This window comes from Fragaria vesca, linkage group LG3 (genome assembly GCF_000184155.1).
Source record: "Fragaria vesca subsp. vesca linkage group LG3, FraVesHawaii_1.0, whole genome shotgun sequence".
Lineage (NCBI taxonomy): Eukaryota > Viridiplantae > Streptophyta > Magnoliopsida > Rosales > Rosaceae > Fragaria > Fragaria vesca.
The window spans coordinates 4,465,112-4,479,457 of record NC_020493.1 but is presented as its reverse complement, the minus strand read 5'-3'; the positions used below and the strand labels follow the sequence as shown (position 1 = coordinate 4,479,457).

Genomic DNA, 14,346 nt, shown 5'->3' with positions numbered 1-14,346 from the left:
AATTTTAGTGACTAAAATCAGTTCAGTCTCTCTATTTACGAAAACTCCATTCTTTTTAGCCTCTTAACTCTACAAATAACTACTACTTTAGTCTTAAATTTTGATGTTGGCTCTAGAAAATGAAAACTAAAAAAAAAAAAGACTGATATAATCAAACTGAATTCAAACTTCCACACATTAACAACACCGAACCTTAAACTCCAAAATTATCTATTAAAGTAACACAAGCAAAAACACCAGAAAATGAACTGAACAACATATAAAGGCAAAACCCTTAAATTTGCATTCAAGCTTGTCAATAAAAGCTACTACATAACAACCAAATAGGTGCATAATTCTGAAAAATATTAGACAATCAAACTTAGACAACACTTGACGTCATTTTTGGAGCCAACATCAAAATTTGGACTAAAGTGTAGTCATTTGAGAGTTAAAAGACTAAAAAGTTGGATTTTCGAAACAAGAGACTGAACTGATTTTAACATCAAAGTTCAGGGTACTAAACTGAGTTTTCCTCTTTTCTTTATTAGGCCGTTATAATGAATAGAAAAGTAGATCGAGCAATTGAGAGGTAAGAAGCATCTTCAGTTGAGCGTCTTTATATTATGAAATGCAACAAAAGTGTCTTAATGTGAATGACTCGTATATGAAGTTACGATGTAATCGAGGTAACACTAATCGATGAATGTGAGTTAGACTCAGTGTATATATTGTGTTGTGGGTGGTAAGTTTTCTTTATTAGACATTTGCAGTAAATATAAAAATATATTAAGCGGCTAAGAAATAAGAAACTTCTTCAACTAAATATTTTTATACGATAAAACACGATAAAAGTTTGTTGATGTGAAAGACTAGACATTGAGGGCGTAATACTTATTACAGTTTGGAGAACTTAATAGTCTTCGTTACTATGCTCCCAAAACTATATTCTAAGTAATTTCCAAAGCTATCACAATGATAACGACGAAATCCCTGGATCTATATACTAGGTCTTAGTTCATATTCCTTCATAAAAATAATTCCATAGATATCGAGTGGTGTTACTAACGCGCCCCCAAAAGCGAGTTCGCCATATAAAATGATCATGCTTATCTACATACGCATAGTCATAGTGGGCCCGGTCTCCCTTACCAGCTGGCCCACGGGCCACTATCACCCGGAAGGCCCTGACGTCCTTAACGGCCGTTAACGGCTTTTATTTAAACCCGAAAAAAAAGGTCTAGAATTTAGGAAGAGGAAGAAGATGAGGGTCTTGCTGGTGAGCAACACCACCACCACACTCTCACTATCTTTCCCGCCATCGCCGAAACCCTCAGCTCCGTCGCGATTGGGCCCGGACTCGGTCCGTTGGGCCAAGAAAGCTCTCGTCGGAGCCCTAGGCGGGGCCCTCTCGCTCGGTCTTCTAGTCTCTTCTCCCTCTTCTTCTCTAGCGATCGAGTCTCCTTCTCCTTCTCCTCCCTCCGTTCCAGAGTACTGCAGAGAAGACGAAGGTGACGTCATCGCGGAGCCGGGAGCGCCGGAGCCGGTGGCGACGAACGAGGGGATTGTGGAGGAGGCTTGGGAGATTGTCAATGACAGCTTTCTCGACACCGGTGGCCGGAGCTGGCTGCCGGAAAATTGGAAGGTACGGCGGTGATGAACTCTACAGTAAATTTTATAAAGTAGTTGAATTTATGTGTGAAGTAATAAAAAGTTACTGTGGTGGTTTGTTTAGATGAAGAAGGAAGATATAAGGACTAGTTCGATCAAGACGAGATCAAAGGCTCATAATATGATCAAGAGAATGCTGGCTAGCTTAGGGGATCCTTATACGCGGTTTCTTTCGCCTGATGAGGTGATTGCATTCACATTAATTTCGTTATTGTTTATGTCGAAAAGTGATTTCGAGAAGCTTAGGTTGAGGAAATGAGAGCTGTTGCTGTGAATGTTATACTTTTTTAAGGAGTGCTTGTTGGCTTTAGTTATGAGTTTATAGATTGTATCTTATTCCATTGGCGTTGTGTCGGTTTTTCTTATGATGTTGAAAATGAAAGTTCTCCAAGATGGCGAGGTATGACATGAGTGGTATTGGAATAAACCTCAGGGAAGTTCTGGATGACAATGGAGATGTGAAAGTGAAGGTATTAGGACTTTTGTTGGACGGCCCTGCACATGCGGCCGGTGTGAGGCAGGTACCTATATTACCTACATTGACAATGTTGATATCTCTATACGAGTTTTAGCTTTTTCACTTGATATTGATTCTCCAATATGGAAAAATTTGATGATTTTGTGTCCAAGTTTGATGATATCTCTATATGGTGATATCTGTTCCATATTCTCCTAGAAGATTCCTTGTTTATATGCATCGACTTTTACTTCTAGTTGGTGTAACTGAAACTATTAATGTTTCAAATGCTCTTCTCATTTCCCAGGGCGATGAAATACTAGCTGTTAATGGTGTGGATGTGAAAGGGAAATCAGCCTTTGAAGTATCTTCCTCTATACAAGGCCCTAATGAAACAGTTGTTACTATTAAGGTTGTGATTTAATTGCAACTTTGTTGGTTTTGCTAATTTAGATTTTCATTTGTTAGTAATCTTGTTAATGAGTTCACTGCTTTTACCAATTTGATTTCTTGCTCTCACAGTCTCACACTGAGTCTTGAAAATAAGCATTGCCATGGTTTTAGGTCAAGCATGGGAATTGTGGGCCTATTCAATCTATAGACGTTCAGAGACAACTTGTTGCTCGAACTCCTGTCTTTTATCGGTTGGAGCAAATAGAAAATGGAACCAGATCTGTTGGCTACCTGCGCCTAAAAGAGTTCAATGCATTGGCTAGAAAGGACTTGGTAATTGGTAAGTGGTTTTAGGATATTCAACTGAATCATAGTTTATCATCTATATGCAGTATTGCCTGTTACTTGTTGCTATGCAGCTACGATGCTTAACATTTCTCTCTTGGATTTGGGTTCTAAACATTAATGCAAAGGAAGGAAATAGGGATAATATATGCTCCCCTTTTCTAGGGTCGTTCTCTAAATAGAAGAACCTTATAATGAATTAAAGTAATCAACCTGTTTTACTATAGGGGAGATAAATAGACTTTGGAAAAGAAAAAGAAAAAAAAATGTCAAATGGAATAGTTGAGTACCCATTTGTGTAATTCACCCCCAGCTTCGGGGTTGTATTGAAGTTCTTATAAGCTGTCCAGACAACCCCAAAATTAAGATTATTGTATCCAGTGTCAGTTGTTTTCTTTTTAATATTCTTTTTATTATATATATGCTATAGTTATGTACTTTCAATTAGTTTATTTTATATTGAAGGGAATTATGATTGTTGCAGCTATGAAGCGGCTTCAGGACATGGGCGCCTCATTTTTCATCCTAGATCTTAGAGATAATCGTGGTGGACTAGTACAGGTTTCATTCTGGATCTTAAAGATAGCTCTGAGTTAATATATTGGGTTTTTTTTTCCTGAGGATGTGTGAATTTAAGAGGATTTGTCTGAGTCATGTGAAGTCAACATGACTGACTTTCTGAGTCATAGTAGGATTTGTCTGCTTTTACGTTGTCAATTTAATTTTATTGTGTTTGAAAAACTGCAGCAATTCAATCATATATCATCAGTTTTCTATAGACATGTGAGAAGTAATAATGAAATGAATATTTACAGTCACAAGAAAGATATACATCTTTTGTTTATAATTCTTACTTGCTCATGTCAACTTGTGATTGGTGGGAGGCCAATTCTGTCTATATGTTGAATCTTTACAATTGATGTGGAATTCAAAAAAAAAAAATATATATATATATATTGTTTTAATTTTTTCGTACTCTTTTATATATTCTCAGGCTGGAATAGAAATCGCAAAGCTATTTCTAAATGAAGGGGAGACGGTATATATCATTATCCCAATGATTGGCAATAGTCTTGTATAGCTGTATATCATTATCCTTCGATTCATTCCTTTTTGAGAAGAAGTGAAGAGCCTTGCAGGGTGCTTTGCATTGTCTGTTGTATATAAGATATATCACTAATTCCATTGAACTCGCTACCTATGTGTTGTGATGTTTGTGACAGGTTATTTATACCGTTGGGAAGGATCCCCAATACCAACAAAATATTGTTGCAGATACTGCACCATTAGTGAAAGCTCCTGTTATTGTATGCCTTCTAGATTCTACTCTTCTTTTTTTTAATTATTTTTTAAGAAGGCCGATGCGGTGATTTTTTTTTTTAAGAGGTGTTTGTAATTTTAGACTTCTGAAGTTTATGAAAAGGCTCCTGACTGAAACTTCTAATACAGGTTCTGGTGAACAATAATACTGCCAGTGCAAGTGAAATTGTGAGCAGCTTGCTTCATCCTATTATGAATGATTCCTTTTGCTAGTGAAACTGTAGAAAATTAATTTGGTACCTTATGTTGCAGGTTGCTTCCGCTCTGCATGATAACTGTAAAGGTGTTCTGGTGGGTGATCGGACATTTGGCAAGGTATTAATTGTAGTTGATATCTATGCTGCTACTATCTATAGTAGTGCTTCATGGTTACTTCTGTAAAATTGAATGCACATCTGTCTTATCTTAGAATTGTATTTAGCTAGAATGTATTTGTTACCTAGAGAGTCCAGGAACTTGCTTTTATATGGCGATTTTTCTCACTGATGAATCAAAATATGCCCTTTCATGGTCGAGGATAGAATTTTCTCCACAAGTTAGAGGAACTCTTTCTTTATGACTTTGATGGTTTGCTTTAGGATCTTTTGCTTTATCTTTTGATAGGGCTTGATTCAATCTGTCTTTGAGCTTCAAGATGGTTCTGGTGTGGTTGTAACTGTTGGCAAGTATGTGACACCCAATCATAAGGACATAAACGGAAATGGAATAGAGCCCGATTATCGAAATTTCCCCGGTAATAGTTCTTTATCGATCCCATTTTGCAGCAAGTTCTTCTCAACTTGTGCAATCTAAAAGAACCCTTCTATCTGCAGGTTGGAGTGACATCTCACAACGGCTTTCACAGTGTAACACCCTTCCTAGGGGATAAATCTGTGCTTCGGTTCTGCAGGGTTTGGCCCATAAAAAACCGATGATCAAACTAAGAATGGCTTGCACGAAGGCAGCCGCGGCACTTTATTGAAGTTTGACATAGCATATAGAAGTGGGATCCAAGTATGATTAACTTGCGCTAGGGTTATACTGCATTGAAAGCCGATATTCAAGTTTCCTTACGTTAAATACATCTACTTCCTTTGCACTTTGAACAGATAACAAGCTGCAAGAGATGGGCATTGGACAGGGTGAGGGGAACGAGATCGTAGTTTCAAGTTTGGTAACTGCAGGAGGATCCTAGTCACAGGTGGGTGTGGAATTTGGATGCGATCAACAGTATAGGAACATATGTTGTAGCATTTCGTACTTTATTCATGTAGCAGTTTGGGAGTATATGTTGTACATTGGCTATGTCTAATCAAATTGAAATCACTTATCTGTCTTCCTTCATCATTCCTCAACTAGAACTGATCGAAGAAGATAATAGCAAATTCGGAGGAAGCAGGTTGCAAAAAGATACGAACCAAATGAGAAGAACCACTACTGAAAACACAATAATATAAGAAGATTTTAAATTAATTAGTACATGCTAGCTTCTTCTACCCTACTCTGTGCAATTATCACCAACATGAGTACCGAAACAAGCATGAAAGCTTTCATCACTGCATCAAAGGCCAAGCAGCAAATTACTAAAAGCATTACTAAAAACACGGTCAACATGATCATATTTAGGCAATTTAGCTCATCATTCCTTCGACCATAGGGGACAGGCAATTGTAGGCTTGAGGTTTCCGGGTGGTTTTCAAGTATGAACCCCCATTCTGGAGGTGACAGTCTCGGTGGCTCGCCGATAACGGGCCACGGCTGACTTGAGCTTTGTGGGTAGTTCACGTGTCCGGCCCACTCACCTTGCGGTTGAGCAAACGGTACACATGGCACACCCACAATGCCCAAGTATGGAGGGTAAGTACTTGCATGGTTCGACCAGTCTTGTTGGGGACTTGAGGGTAATGATGGCTCCCCCTGCACAGCCCAATACATATCGTTGTGTTGGTTGTTTTCTGGTCTCGGGATTGATCGTCTGAATGGCTCCTCATCTTCGTGGTCGTCGTCATCGTTGTCGACCTGCTCCTCCTCTTCGTCGTCGTCGTCTTCATTGTTGTAGTCGTTGTCGACCTCCTCATGCTCCATGGGGTGACGGCAGATGGGACACGTCGTCTTCCCACACTCCCGCCACCCGTTAATGCAATCTGTATGAAATAAGTGCGTGCAGGGCAAGCGATTAGCAGTCACATTATCATACGGAGAAACTTTGTCCAAACAAATAGTACACTTATCCCCGTTTCCCATGATGATCACTATCAGGATTCACTTCGCCTTTGATTGTTGTTGATTCGACTGCAGAAACAAACTCTTTACTTTGCAGCTCTAGTGTTGGTTAATATTACTTGCATATATAGGCTATATATAGGTAATTGAGGAGATCCATGTAATACTAGAACATACTAGATGAACTAGACAAGAGGTGCATTCTTAACTTACCAATTTCCTGATGAGGCCTAGAACTCTAGCTATAGCAGGATTATGTTTTTGTTTTACTAAAGGATTTAGGAAAGAGCTAGTTTTCGTTTTAATTAGGTAAGTGTTCAAAAGATAGTTTTGGATAGTACAATATTGTCTGTAATTCCCGGCAGCCAACCCAGACCAGCTTATCCTATTGTCTGTAATTGACGGTTCTTACCAAGTAAATAGCCAAGTCCAATATACAAAAAGCGTAATAGCCTAAGCCACATACAAATGAATACACATGCGCATAATGTTCCTTCTTTCTATCTCTAATCAGTAATCACATTTGAAATTAAAAGCAAGAGCTTAGAAAACAGTATCGGATCCTCAGCAAAGTTGTTAAAGTGCACCCCACCTCGCACCACGACGGTTCGGGCCGCGGGTCCGTCTCGACATCGTCTTCTTCTTCGTTTATGATTTGATACGGCGGGGGCTGCAGGGACAATGCCGGCAACGGAAGTGGTTGCGACGGCTCGCCTGCCATCTCTGCAATATGGCATCGGCACACGGGACACGAGAACAAGTGACCTTTCTTCTGAGTCTCCTTTTGCCACTTCCAGATGCAATCCCTATGATAAATGTGTGAGCAGGGTGTAACGCTCTTGGGGCCGAAGTCAGAAATGTCCTCCAAACAAATAACACACTCCTCCTCCTCTTCTCCCTCTTTCTTAGCGTCCCAGTTATCAAATCTCTTTTGGTTCGAACTTTCATCACCGCCATTGCACTCCTGCACAGTCACAATGTCCTCGATGACTACGCAAATAGGTCGGAAAGGGACGGCAACTCTCAATGCCTCGACTATCTTTTCAACAATAGCAGGCTGCTCATGTTGTGGGACGCCCATGCTGGAAAGAGCGCCTGTGCAGATCAACCATGTGTCCCGAGTCCTCAAACACAATAGCTGGACACGAGAGAGTGGTTTAGTTTGTCTTTCAGCTACAAGCTTTGATTCTTCCAAGTCGTCACTAGTAACATTTTCACCTTCTTGTTCTGTGCGACAGCTGCTTCTGGTGACGTCGAAGAGCTGGAACTTGATTGAGAACAGATCGCTGCAGCTTGGAATTGAAACCCCGGGGAGGATCTCTGGTTGCCAGACTTCGCTATGGAAATGGTGTCTTATCATGATTGAAGTTGAAGAACAGAGCTTAGTATGTAAATTAGTAATATGGTAAGGGAATGCAGGGTGTTCATATATATACATTTCCCATGTACATAGCTATTCCCAACTCGATCAGGATACCTAAGCTATTCCCGAGTCGATCAGGATGGATTAGTAAAGAAGTAGGATATTGATTTCCTGAATAGACCTGGATTCTTTGGGTAATTTACCTGGATAGATTAGGAATCTGCTTTTGGGTAAGCAACCTTTTTTTACAAGTAAACAGACTCCAAACGATAGAAAGCAAGAAACCCAAACAGGTTCCTTTGTTGTTTCTAGTTTTGTCTTCAACCAAATGTTGTTTTTGCATACTGATACTAAAATGAACTAGCTTGGCTTAGATTTGGGTTTACCAGCTAAAGAACATAAAAAGCAAGGCAATACCACATGATGCATATATATTTTACACAAAGGAATCCATGTTTTCATTTTTCTTCACTCATGGGAAAATGGCACTTTCACTAAATATATATAGGCTAAGATCGACCAGGAGACAATATTCTTGATCACAAACCATCAGATGCCACTCACAAAATCCCAACTGCTCAACTTTAGCTTTTTTGATTCAGTACCATGAACAATAAAATCTAACAAAGTACAACAAAAACAGTAGAAAGACGAGTGAAAAAGATAAAGGAAACCCTGCAAGATCAGTATATCACATTCATAAATATACTCGATTTATCAGCCTAAACATCAGATTTAAAACCCAGCAGGATGGCAGATCACTCTCATTTTCCTTTCCCATTCATACACTTTATTGAACCATCTCTTGCTTGCAATATACAACTACCCAATGCCTCCTTTCTCAAGTTTTCCCATATTCTCGATCCCTTCTCTCTTTTTCATTCTCTCCAGGATCCAAGAAAGCTATGATTCCTCAAGATATATATAATCAAATGCAGGCAAAAGAGGTAACCCTTCTTTTGGAAATACACAAACGATGTTTCTCTTGTGTAGTATATCTTAGTTTCTTCTCCATCATTCTCTTGCAATAACCCAGACGAAAATTATACAACCAAAGTGTAGAGGAAGCAACTAGGAGAGATGGGTGTTGGCTCTCATCGGCATTCTGCATTATTTTTCTTGTTTCTTTTCTTTAGTTCAGGTAACTTAAATGGAATACGGTCTCTATAGCTGTCTGCTTATGCAATTCTCTTGTGTATATCTGCTTCATCATGAACATGTGCTATATAGTTCCAAATTATGTTCATGTTCAATTTTATTCATTCTATAATAAATTCTTAATTAGCATGAATATGAGGAAAATCTACAGACATGCATGCATTCATCAAACACCTAAATCCCATGGCGGATCTCATCCATATCTAGGAACATCAGTTTCAATTAAATCTACTTTTGATTTCAGAATAAATAGATGGATATTTACATTCTCCGAGACATATATCAGGATTGCAATTTGTTTTACCTGCATAGTAGTTCTATACACAGAGCATGATATAGTTCCCATCATACAAATCCTTGCAACTTCTCATTTCCATGAAAAGAAAAAGGAACTTACCATGCTTTCTAATTTCTTCAGGTTCAGGTGTTCCAAAGAATCCTCCATTGGAAGCAATCCAACAAAACAAAATACAAGTGAATGATGAAAACCATATACTTTTCTCTTCTGCAGTGTCTACCGCCCAGCATGATACGATACCTGTTGTAAACCCAAGTCCAACTGTAACAACTCCCACACTTGTGTTCCCGGCATCCCCACCACCACCGGCCACCGTGACAACCCCTACCACTCCCATCACAACCCCGACGTCTCCCACCATAACCCCCACAACTCCCTACATAACACCGACGACTCCCTACATAACCCCGACGACTCCCTACATAACCCCGACGACTCCCACCATAACCCCGACAACTCCCACCACAACCCCAACAACTCCTACCACAACCCCAACAACTCCTACCACAACCCCTGCATCTTCAGGTGGTACTTGGTGTATCGCAAGCCAATCAGCTTCAGAAACTGCCCTGCAGGTAGCTCTTGATTATGCTTGTGGCTACGGAGGTGCAGACTGTTCACCAGTTCAACCAAGTGGAAGCTGTTATAATCCAAACACTCTCCGGGATCACGCTTCCTATGCCTTCAACGACTATTACCAGAAGAATCCAGCTCCAACCAGCTGTAGTTTTGGAGGAACAGCACAACTCACCACCACTGACCCAAGTAAGACATCTATGAATTTAATCCAGAAATATTCTTTATAAAGAATGTGAAATCAAAACCTTATCATTTGTACAAAAACTCTACTGTCAAGTGAAACTTTGCCTGAAATTTCCTCACTAGTGCTTCAATATTATAGAAAGAAAAGAACCATCTATTTCTATGAAGGCAAAGCACCCTGCTGAATATTGTAGCCAGCTATAGATTCCTATCTATTTTGCCAAAATTTCCAGATCTTCATTTAATAGATTCAAATTCACAACCTCATAATTCTTGTTGCATGTGCTTGAATAAATGCTGAACTCCGCACTCGTCTTATTGCAGGTAGTGGAAGCTGTCACTATCCATCATCAGCAACATCAACCAGGTAATCTTTCATAACCAACTCCAACTTGACTATGGAGACATCAAGCAACCATAAATCTCACTCTTCCTCTCCAAATTCAGCATGACTCCACCATCGCCAACAATGTCAACACCGATAATTACGACAACACCACCATCCCCGACCACCCCGACCATAGCTACACCGAGTGGATCATCAATTTATGGTGAGGAGCCATCAGAGTCCCCTAACGCAGCGAACTCTATCTCATCTTGCATGCTTCTGCTGTCCACCACACTCTTGGGGTCACTTCTTGCAGCAATTTACCTCTGAAAAGACAGGAGTTCCAATTGTTCTGTCTGCAATTAGATGGCAATTCATTCATTTGCCAGCAACCCTCATAAAGTCCAAGGAGGCACTGAGAATTGAAATGAGCTATCATGTTCTCACAAGGCCTGGTTCTCACCATTTTAAATTATTGTCAAACTTCATCTATGTATACCTCTTAGTTGACTATTAAGCCTGAGAGAAAAGTCAGAAAGTATAGAAATTTTTTAGGCAATTGTACTTGTAGACATATAGGTCCATCTGCAGTATTAGCAAATAAATATAATTCAACCAGGGTTTAGGCTATTACATATGTTATGTGACTATTGATGAGATGATGAGTTACATGATATTAGCTAGAACAGTATCTGTTTTAATCCCAATGAGCAGCAATAATACAGCGGATTAGTAGGTACAACAGTGTTTCACCTAAATAGAAACAACGGATGCAGAGTAATTGGTAGAAGAATGACACATGTCCTGACTGCTAGGAGACATAAACATACGAAAATTTGACCGTATAATTCCACAATACCTTATTGAAAAAAGAAGGCGACAGATATTAAGCTCTTCTTCATTCGCTTCATAGAACTATAATTTCCAAATTTCAGCTATTCAAATCTTGCTTAATTCATTCATTCATACTAGTATTCTGAAACTCTCACATCAGCAATAAATTGTGAGACAAACAAGTGCAACATGAGTTGTTTAAATTTGATGAAATGTAATACACTCAAAAGTCATGTGTACAATCATTTTTTGAAGGTGTAGAGAGTTCCAATATAAAGCAATATTGTGACATTGTATTAAGACTCTACCCTGCACATTAGGAATAATTCATGAACAGAATTTCAGAAGAGAGGCCACACTAGTTGACAATATTTCCTTTTATTGAAAAATATGAACACAGAACTTTATTCATCATAAACATATTTAGAAAATGAACATAAAAGGTTCAGCATTTATGACTGTTCTCCGGCTTTCAACCTTTAGAAGATCACTACTGTACTTCTAATTTACTTTACACGAAACTCAGAACCAGAACAGGAACAAGCATGACAGAACAGTGATACAAATGATGGCTAAAGTTGCAACAATTGAACCTCGGTCAAATGATTGGTTCAAGCTTCCAGTGCGTGAGAAATGCTGAAAAGCCAAATATCCTGCAATGACTAGGGAAACAATAGCACCTTCTTGTTTTCCCCTGCCAACAGAACATATTGAAACAATCAGAACTAAGAAAGTTACATAGCAGATTAACAGTCAAGGTTAGTGTAGAAAATGCATATCCCTACCTTAGGCTCATAACTTGGTAAGGAGCAACAATCACCACAAGTAACGCTATTAACGGCAATTCAAGTTCCCCTGAATAAGAACCAAACGAGACCAAATGATTGGAATGGATAGCTGAAATTATAAGCAAACCACTCAAACATCAAATTAAAGGCAGAAAACATAACAAGACTTCGAGAATGGCAAACTACAGAGAAACCTATCAATTTATTTCACTGTTTCTTTATGCCCCTTATCTGGTCAGGGTTCAAGCATAAACAAACTCAGACAATGTAGATCAGTAGTCTCACTATTCTGAAAACTACAATCAGAATCTTCAATTACTGATGAATATAAGCATGGTTACAAGAATGAAATGAACCAATAAAGTCAACAAAGCATGCTGAAATCAAAAACTTTGTAACAAGAACACCAAGAAGACTATCTCTACCTTGTATAAAGCAAGGTCTAACCTAGCACTCAATCCAAGTAATGGAAAGAAAGGACCTACCAGGATAGTAGAAGAAGAGCCGAACAAGAAGCGCTAGAAATGCGGCCCAGAGTCCATATTCACCCCTGCAAGCCAAACTCATCTATGTCAACCAAGTCATGCTTTTTCAAGGCCTCAAAAAAGCTACCTTGATTCCATGTGATACCAACAAAACACCAATTTAACCAATTCAAGCCACAAAAAACGAATAACTTGCCGAAAAAAAAGGCTCACTTAATCCATGTGATGAAGCTACCCGGTGCTTGTAGAGCAAACAAGGGCACCAGAAACGATTTCTGCACAGCTGTTCCTTTCGCAAACATCAAGGTCCTGAATTTTGCATAACAAAACCGGAAATTAAATTAAATTCCAAAAATAAAATAAAAAAATTAAATATCAATTTTCTTCATGAAAATTCAGAAAGAAAATTTGAAGCTTCATACGCAAGAGAAATGGTGGCGATCCACTGGATATTATGGACCGAGATAGGCGCAGCGTAGCAAACTGCACTCATTCCCCTCCTGATGCTCTTCTTCTTGTTCTTCATCAACTTCAACTCGTCGTTTCCACTGATCCAAACGTTTCTGCTGATCGAAACTCTGTAGACAACAAAACGAAGCCGGAGCTTCGAAATCAACGTCTGTATATAAAGAGAGAAAAAGAAAATTCCAGAGCTGGAGTGAATTTACGAAACTAACCTGAGCGGATTGTAACGGAGCGAGGCGGAGATCTTGGTGGCCTGAAGCTGGACCAGCCGCGGCTGAGATACGGCGGAGACGACCTTGCTGCGGTGGAGAGAGAAAGCATGTGATGACGTGGAGGAGAGTGAGAGGCTCGCCATTGTTGAGAAGAAGAAGAGAGAAGAGAGTGAGAGTGAGAGTGAGAGTGAGTGATGGTTGAGATTTTATCCGCGAGGAATTCAGATCCACGTGGTGGGTTTGTGGGTCCTTCTAAGTCGGATCCATATGTCGGTCGATCAGCTCAGACTTGGGGGCCTCTTTAAAGTTTAAAGTTAGAATGAAAATGACTTCAACGTCTGAGGTTACCTGATCGTTATTGTACGTCCATCTGTAACCAAATTCACAGCTAGTTCAATGATGAACATAGTTCAAAGTTTGATTCCTAATATACTACTCTTGTTAGGAACAATGTCGACTACTAGAATAAGTTGACAGATAAACAAACAATTAAAACTTGAAATGATGAAACATTGACACATGTAAACTGCAGCACAATGCATGACCACTTTGACAGCTTTGTGAATCAAACTCGTGTTAAATGATTCACAAAAAAGCATGGAGGCCGCAACCGCCACGGTATCAGAGACGTTTCAGGTGGCAATGATTTTCTTGGGAGGAAATGACGACGGGCAAGCACTCGTCTTCGCTAGACGCATAGCCAAGGACTCGTGCATAAGCCTCACGGTGATACATTTATTTGATGCAGCTGAATACAACGACGACGACAACGTAGCAGACAAGTTGGACAAAGCCAAATGGGAGAGGCTACAAGAGAGGGAGATGGTGAAGGAATATGAACATGAGTAGCGGGAATGGGTATGTGAGTTATGTGGAGGAGGTGGTGAGAGACGCAGAGCAAACGACGACGAAAATTAGGTCATTGTTGGAGGAAGATGAATACGACATCTACATTGTTGGGAGACTACACAAGGTGAAGACTCCCCAGACTTCAGGACTTGAACAATGGAGTGAGTTCCCGGAGTTAACGATTATTAGAGACTTGCCATCCTCGATCTTAATTGATAGGTTGATGAATTTTAAAAGATTTGACACATTTTCTTTTGTCGAGTCTTAACATGTAATTGTTATTGATGAAAATTGACAATTCACCTACTTAATTAGTTTGTCGGTACCTCTTTAAACTGTTTAGTGTCTTTGATCAAAATCCAATGATGGAGAATAACGAGCAGAAGAATCCAACTCTCTTATAGTCTCATTACTATTGTAATTTGAATCTGATACCA

General features: G+C 39.5%; 2 protein-coding genes across 2 annotated transcripts; one reads left to right on the top strand and one right to left on the bottom strand.

Moving 5' to 3' along the window:
- Nucleotides 1–1,243: 1,243 nt before the first annotated feature.
- LOC101301763 (carboxyl-terminal-processing protease-like) lies at nucleotides 1,244–5,282 on the top strand. Its single transcript, XM_004295374.1, has 12 exons — nucleotides 1,244–1,624; nucleotides 1,715–1,834; nucleotides 2,034–2,171; nucleotides 2,415–2,519; nucleotides 2,672–2,840; nucleotides 3,330–3,406; nucleotides 3,840–3,884; nucleotides 4,069–4,152; nucleotides 4,295–4,333; nucleotides 4,418–4,480; nucleotides 4,769–4,898; nucleotides 4,978–5,282. Exons 1-12 carry the CDS (start codon nucleotides 1,244–1,246, stop codon nucleotides 5,031–5,033), a joined length of 1,407 nt encoding a protein of 468 aa, XP_004295422.1. The 3' UTR covers nucleotides 5,034–5,282.
- Nucleotides 5,283–11,471: 6,189 nt separating this feature from the next.
- LOC101309426 (cold-regulated 413 inner membrane protein 2, chloroplastic-like) lies at nucleotides 11,472–13,248 on the bottom strand. Its single transcript, XM_004293614.1, has 6 exons — nucleotides 13,061–13,248; nucleotides 12,806–12,961; nucleotides 12,597–12,692; nucleotides 12,384–12,448; nucleotides 11,896–12,007; nucleotides 11,472–11,804 (listed from the first exon to the last, which is right to left on the bottom strand). The coding sequence occupies exons 1-6, from the start codon at nucleotides 13,201–13,203 to the stop codon at nucleotides 11,633–11,635; spliced, it is 744 nt and encodes a 247-aa protein (XP_004293662.1). The 5' UTR covers nucleotides 13,204–13,248; the 3' UTR covers nucleotides 11,472–11,632.
- Nucleotides 13,249–14,346: the final 1,098 nt, after the last annotated feature.

What these genes read in the sequence shown, in the direction of transcription:
- LOC101301763 (XM_004295374.1), top strand. Translation starts at nt 1,244, where the DNA reads ATGAGGGTCTTGCTGGTGAGCAACACCACCACCACACTCTCACTATCT. An exon ending in TAGAAAGGACTTGGTAATTG is followed by an intron (nt 2,841 to 3,329) that starts GTAAGTGGTTTT and finishes TGATTGTTGCAG; the next exon opens with CTATGAAGCGGCTTCAGGAC. An exon ending in GTGATCGGACATTTGGCAAG is followed by an intron (nt 4,481 to 4,768) that starts GTATTAATTGTA and finishes ATCTTTTGATAG; the next exon opens with GGCTTGATTCAATCTGTCTT.
- LOC101309426 (XM_004293614.1), bottom strand. Translation starts at nt 13,203, where the DNA reads ATGGCGAGCCTCTCACTCTCCTCCACGTCATCACATGCTTTCTCTCTC. An exon ending in ATCGCCACCATTTCTCTTGC is followed by an intron (nt 12,693 to 12,805) that starts GTATGAAGCTTC and finishes TGCAAAATTCAG; the next exon opens with GACCTTGATGTTTGCGAAAG. An exon ending in AGCTTCATCACATGGATTAA is followed by an intron (nt 12,449 to 12,596) that starts GTGAGCCTTTTT and finishes TTTGGCTTGCAG; the next exon opens with GGGTGAATATGGACTCTGGG.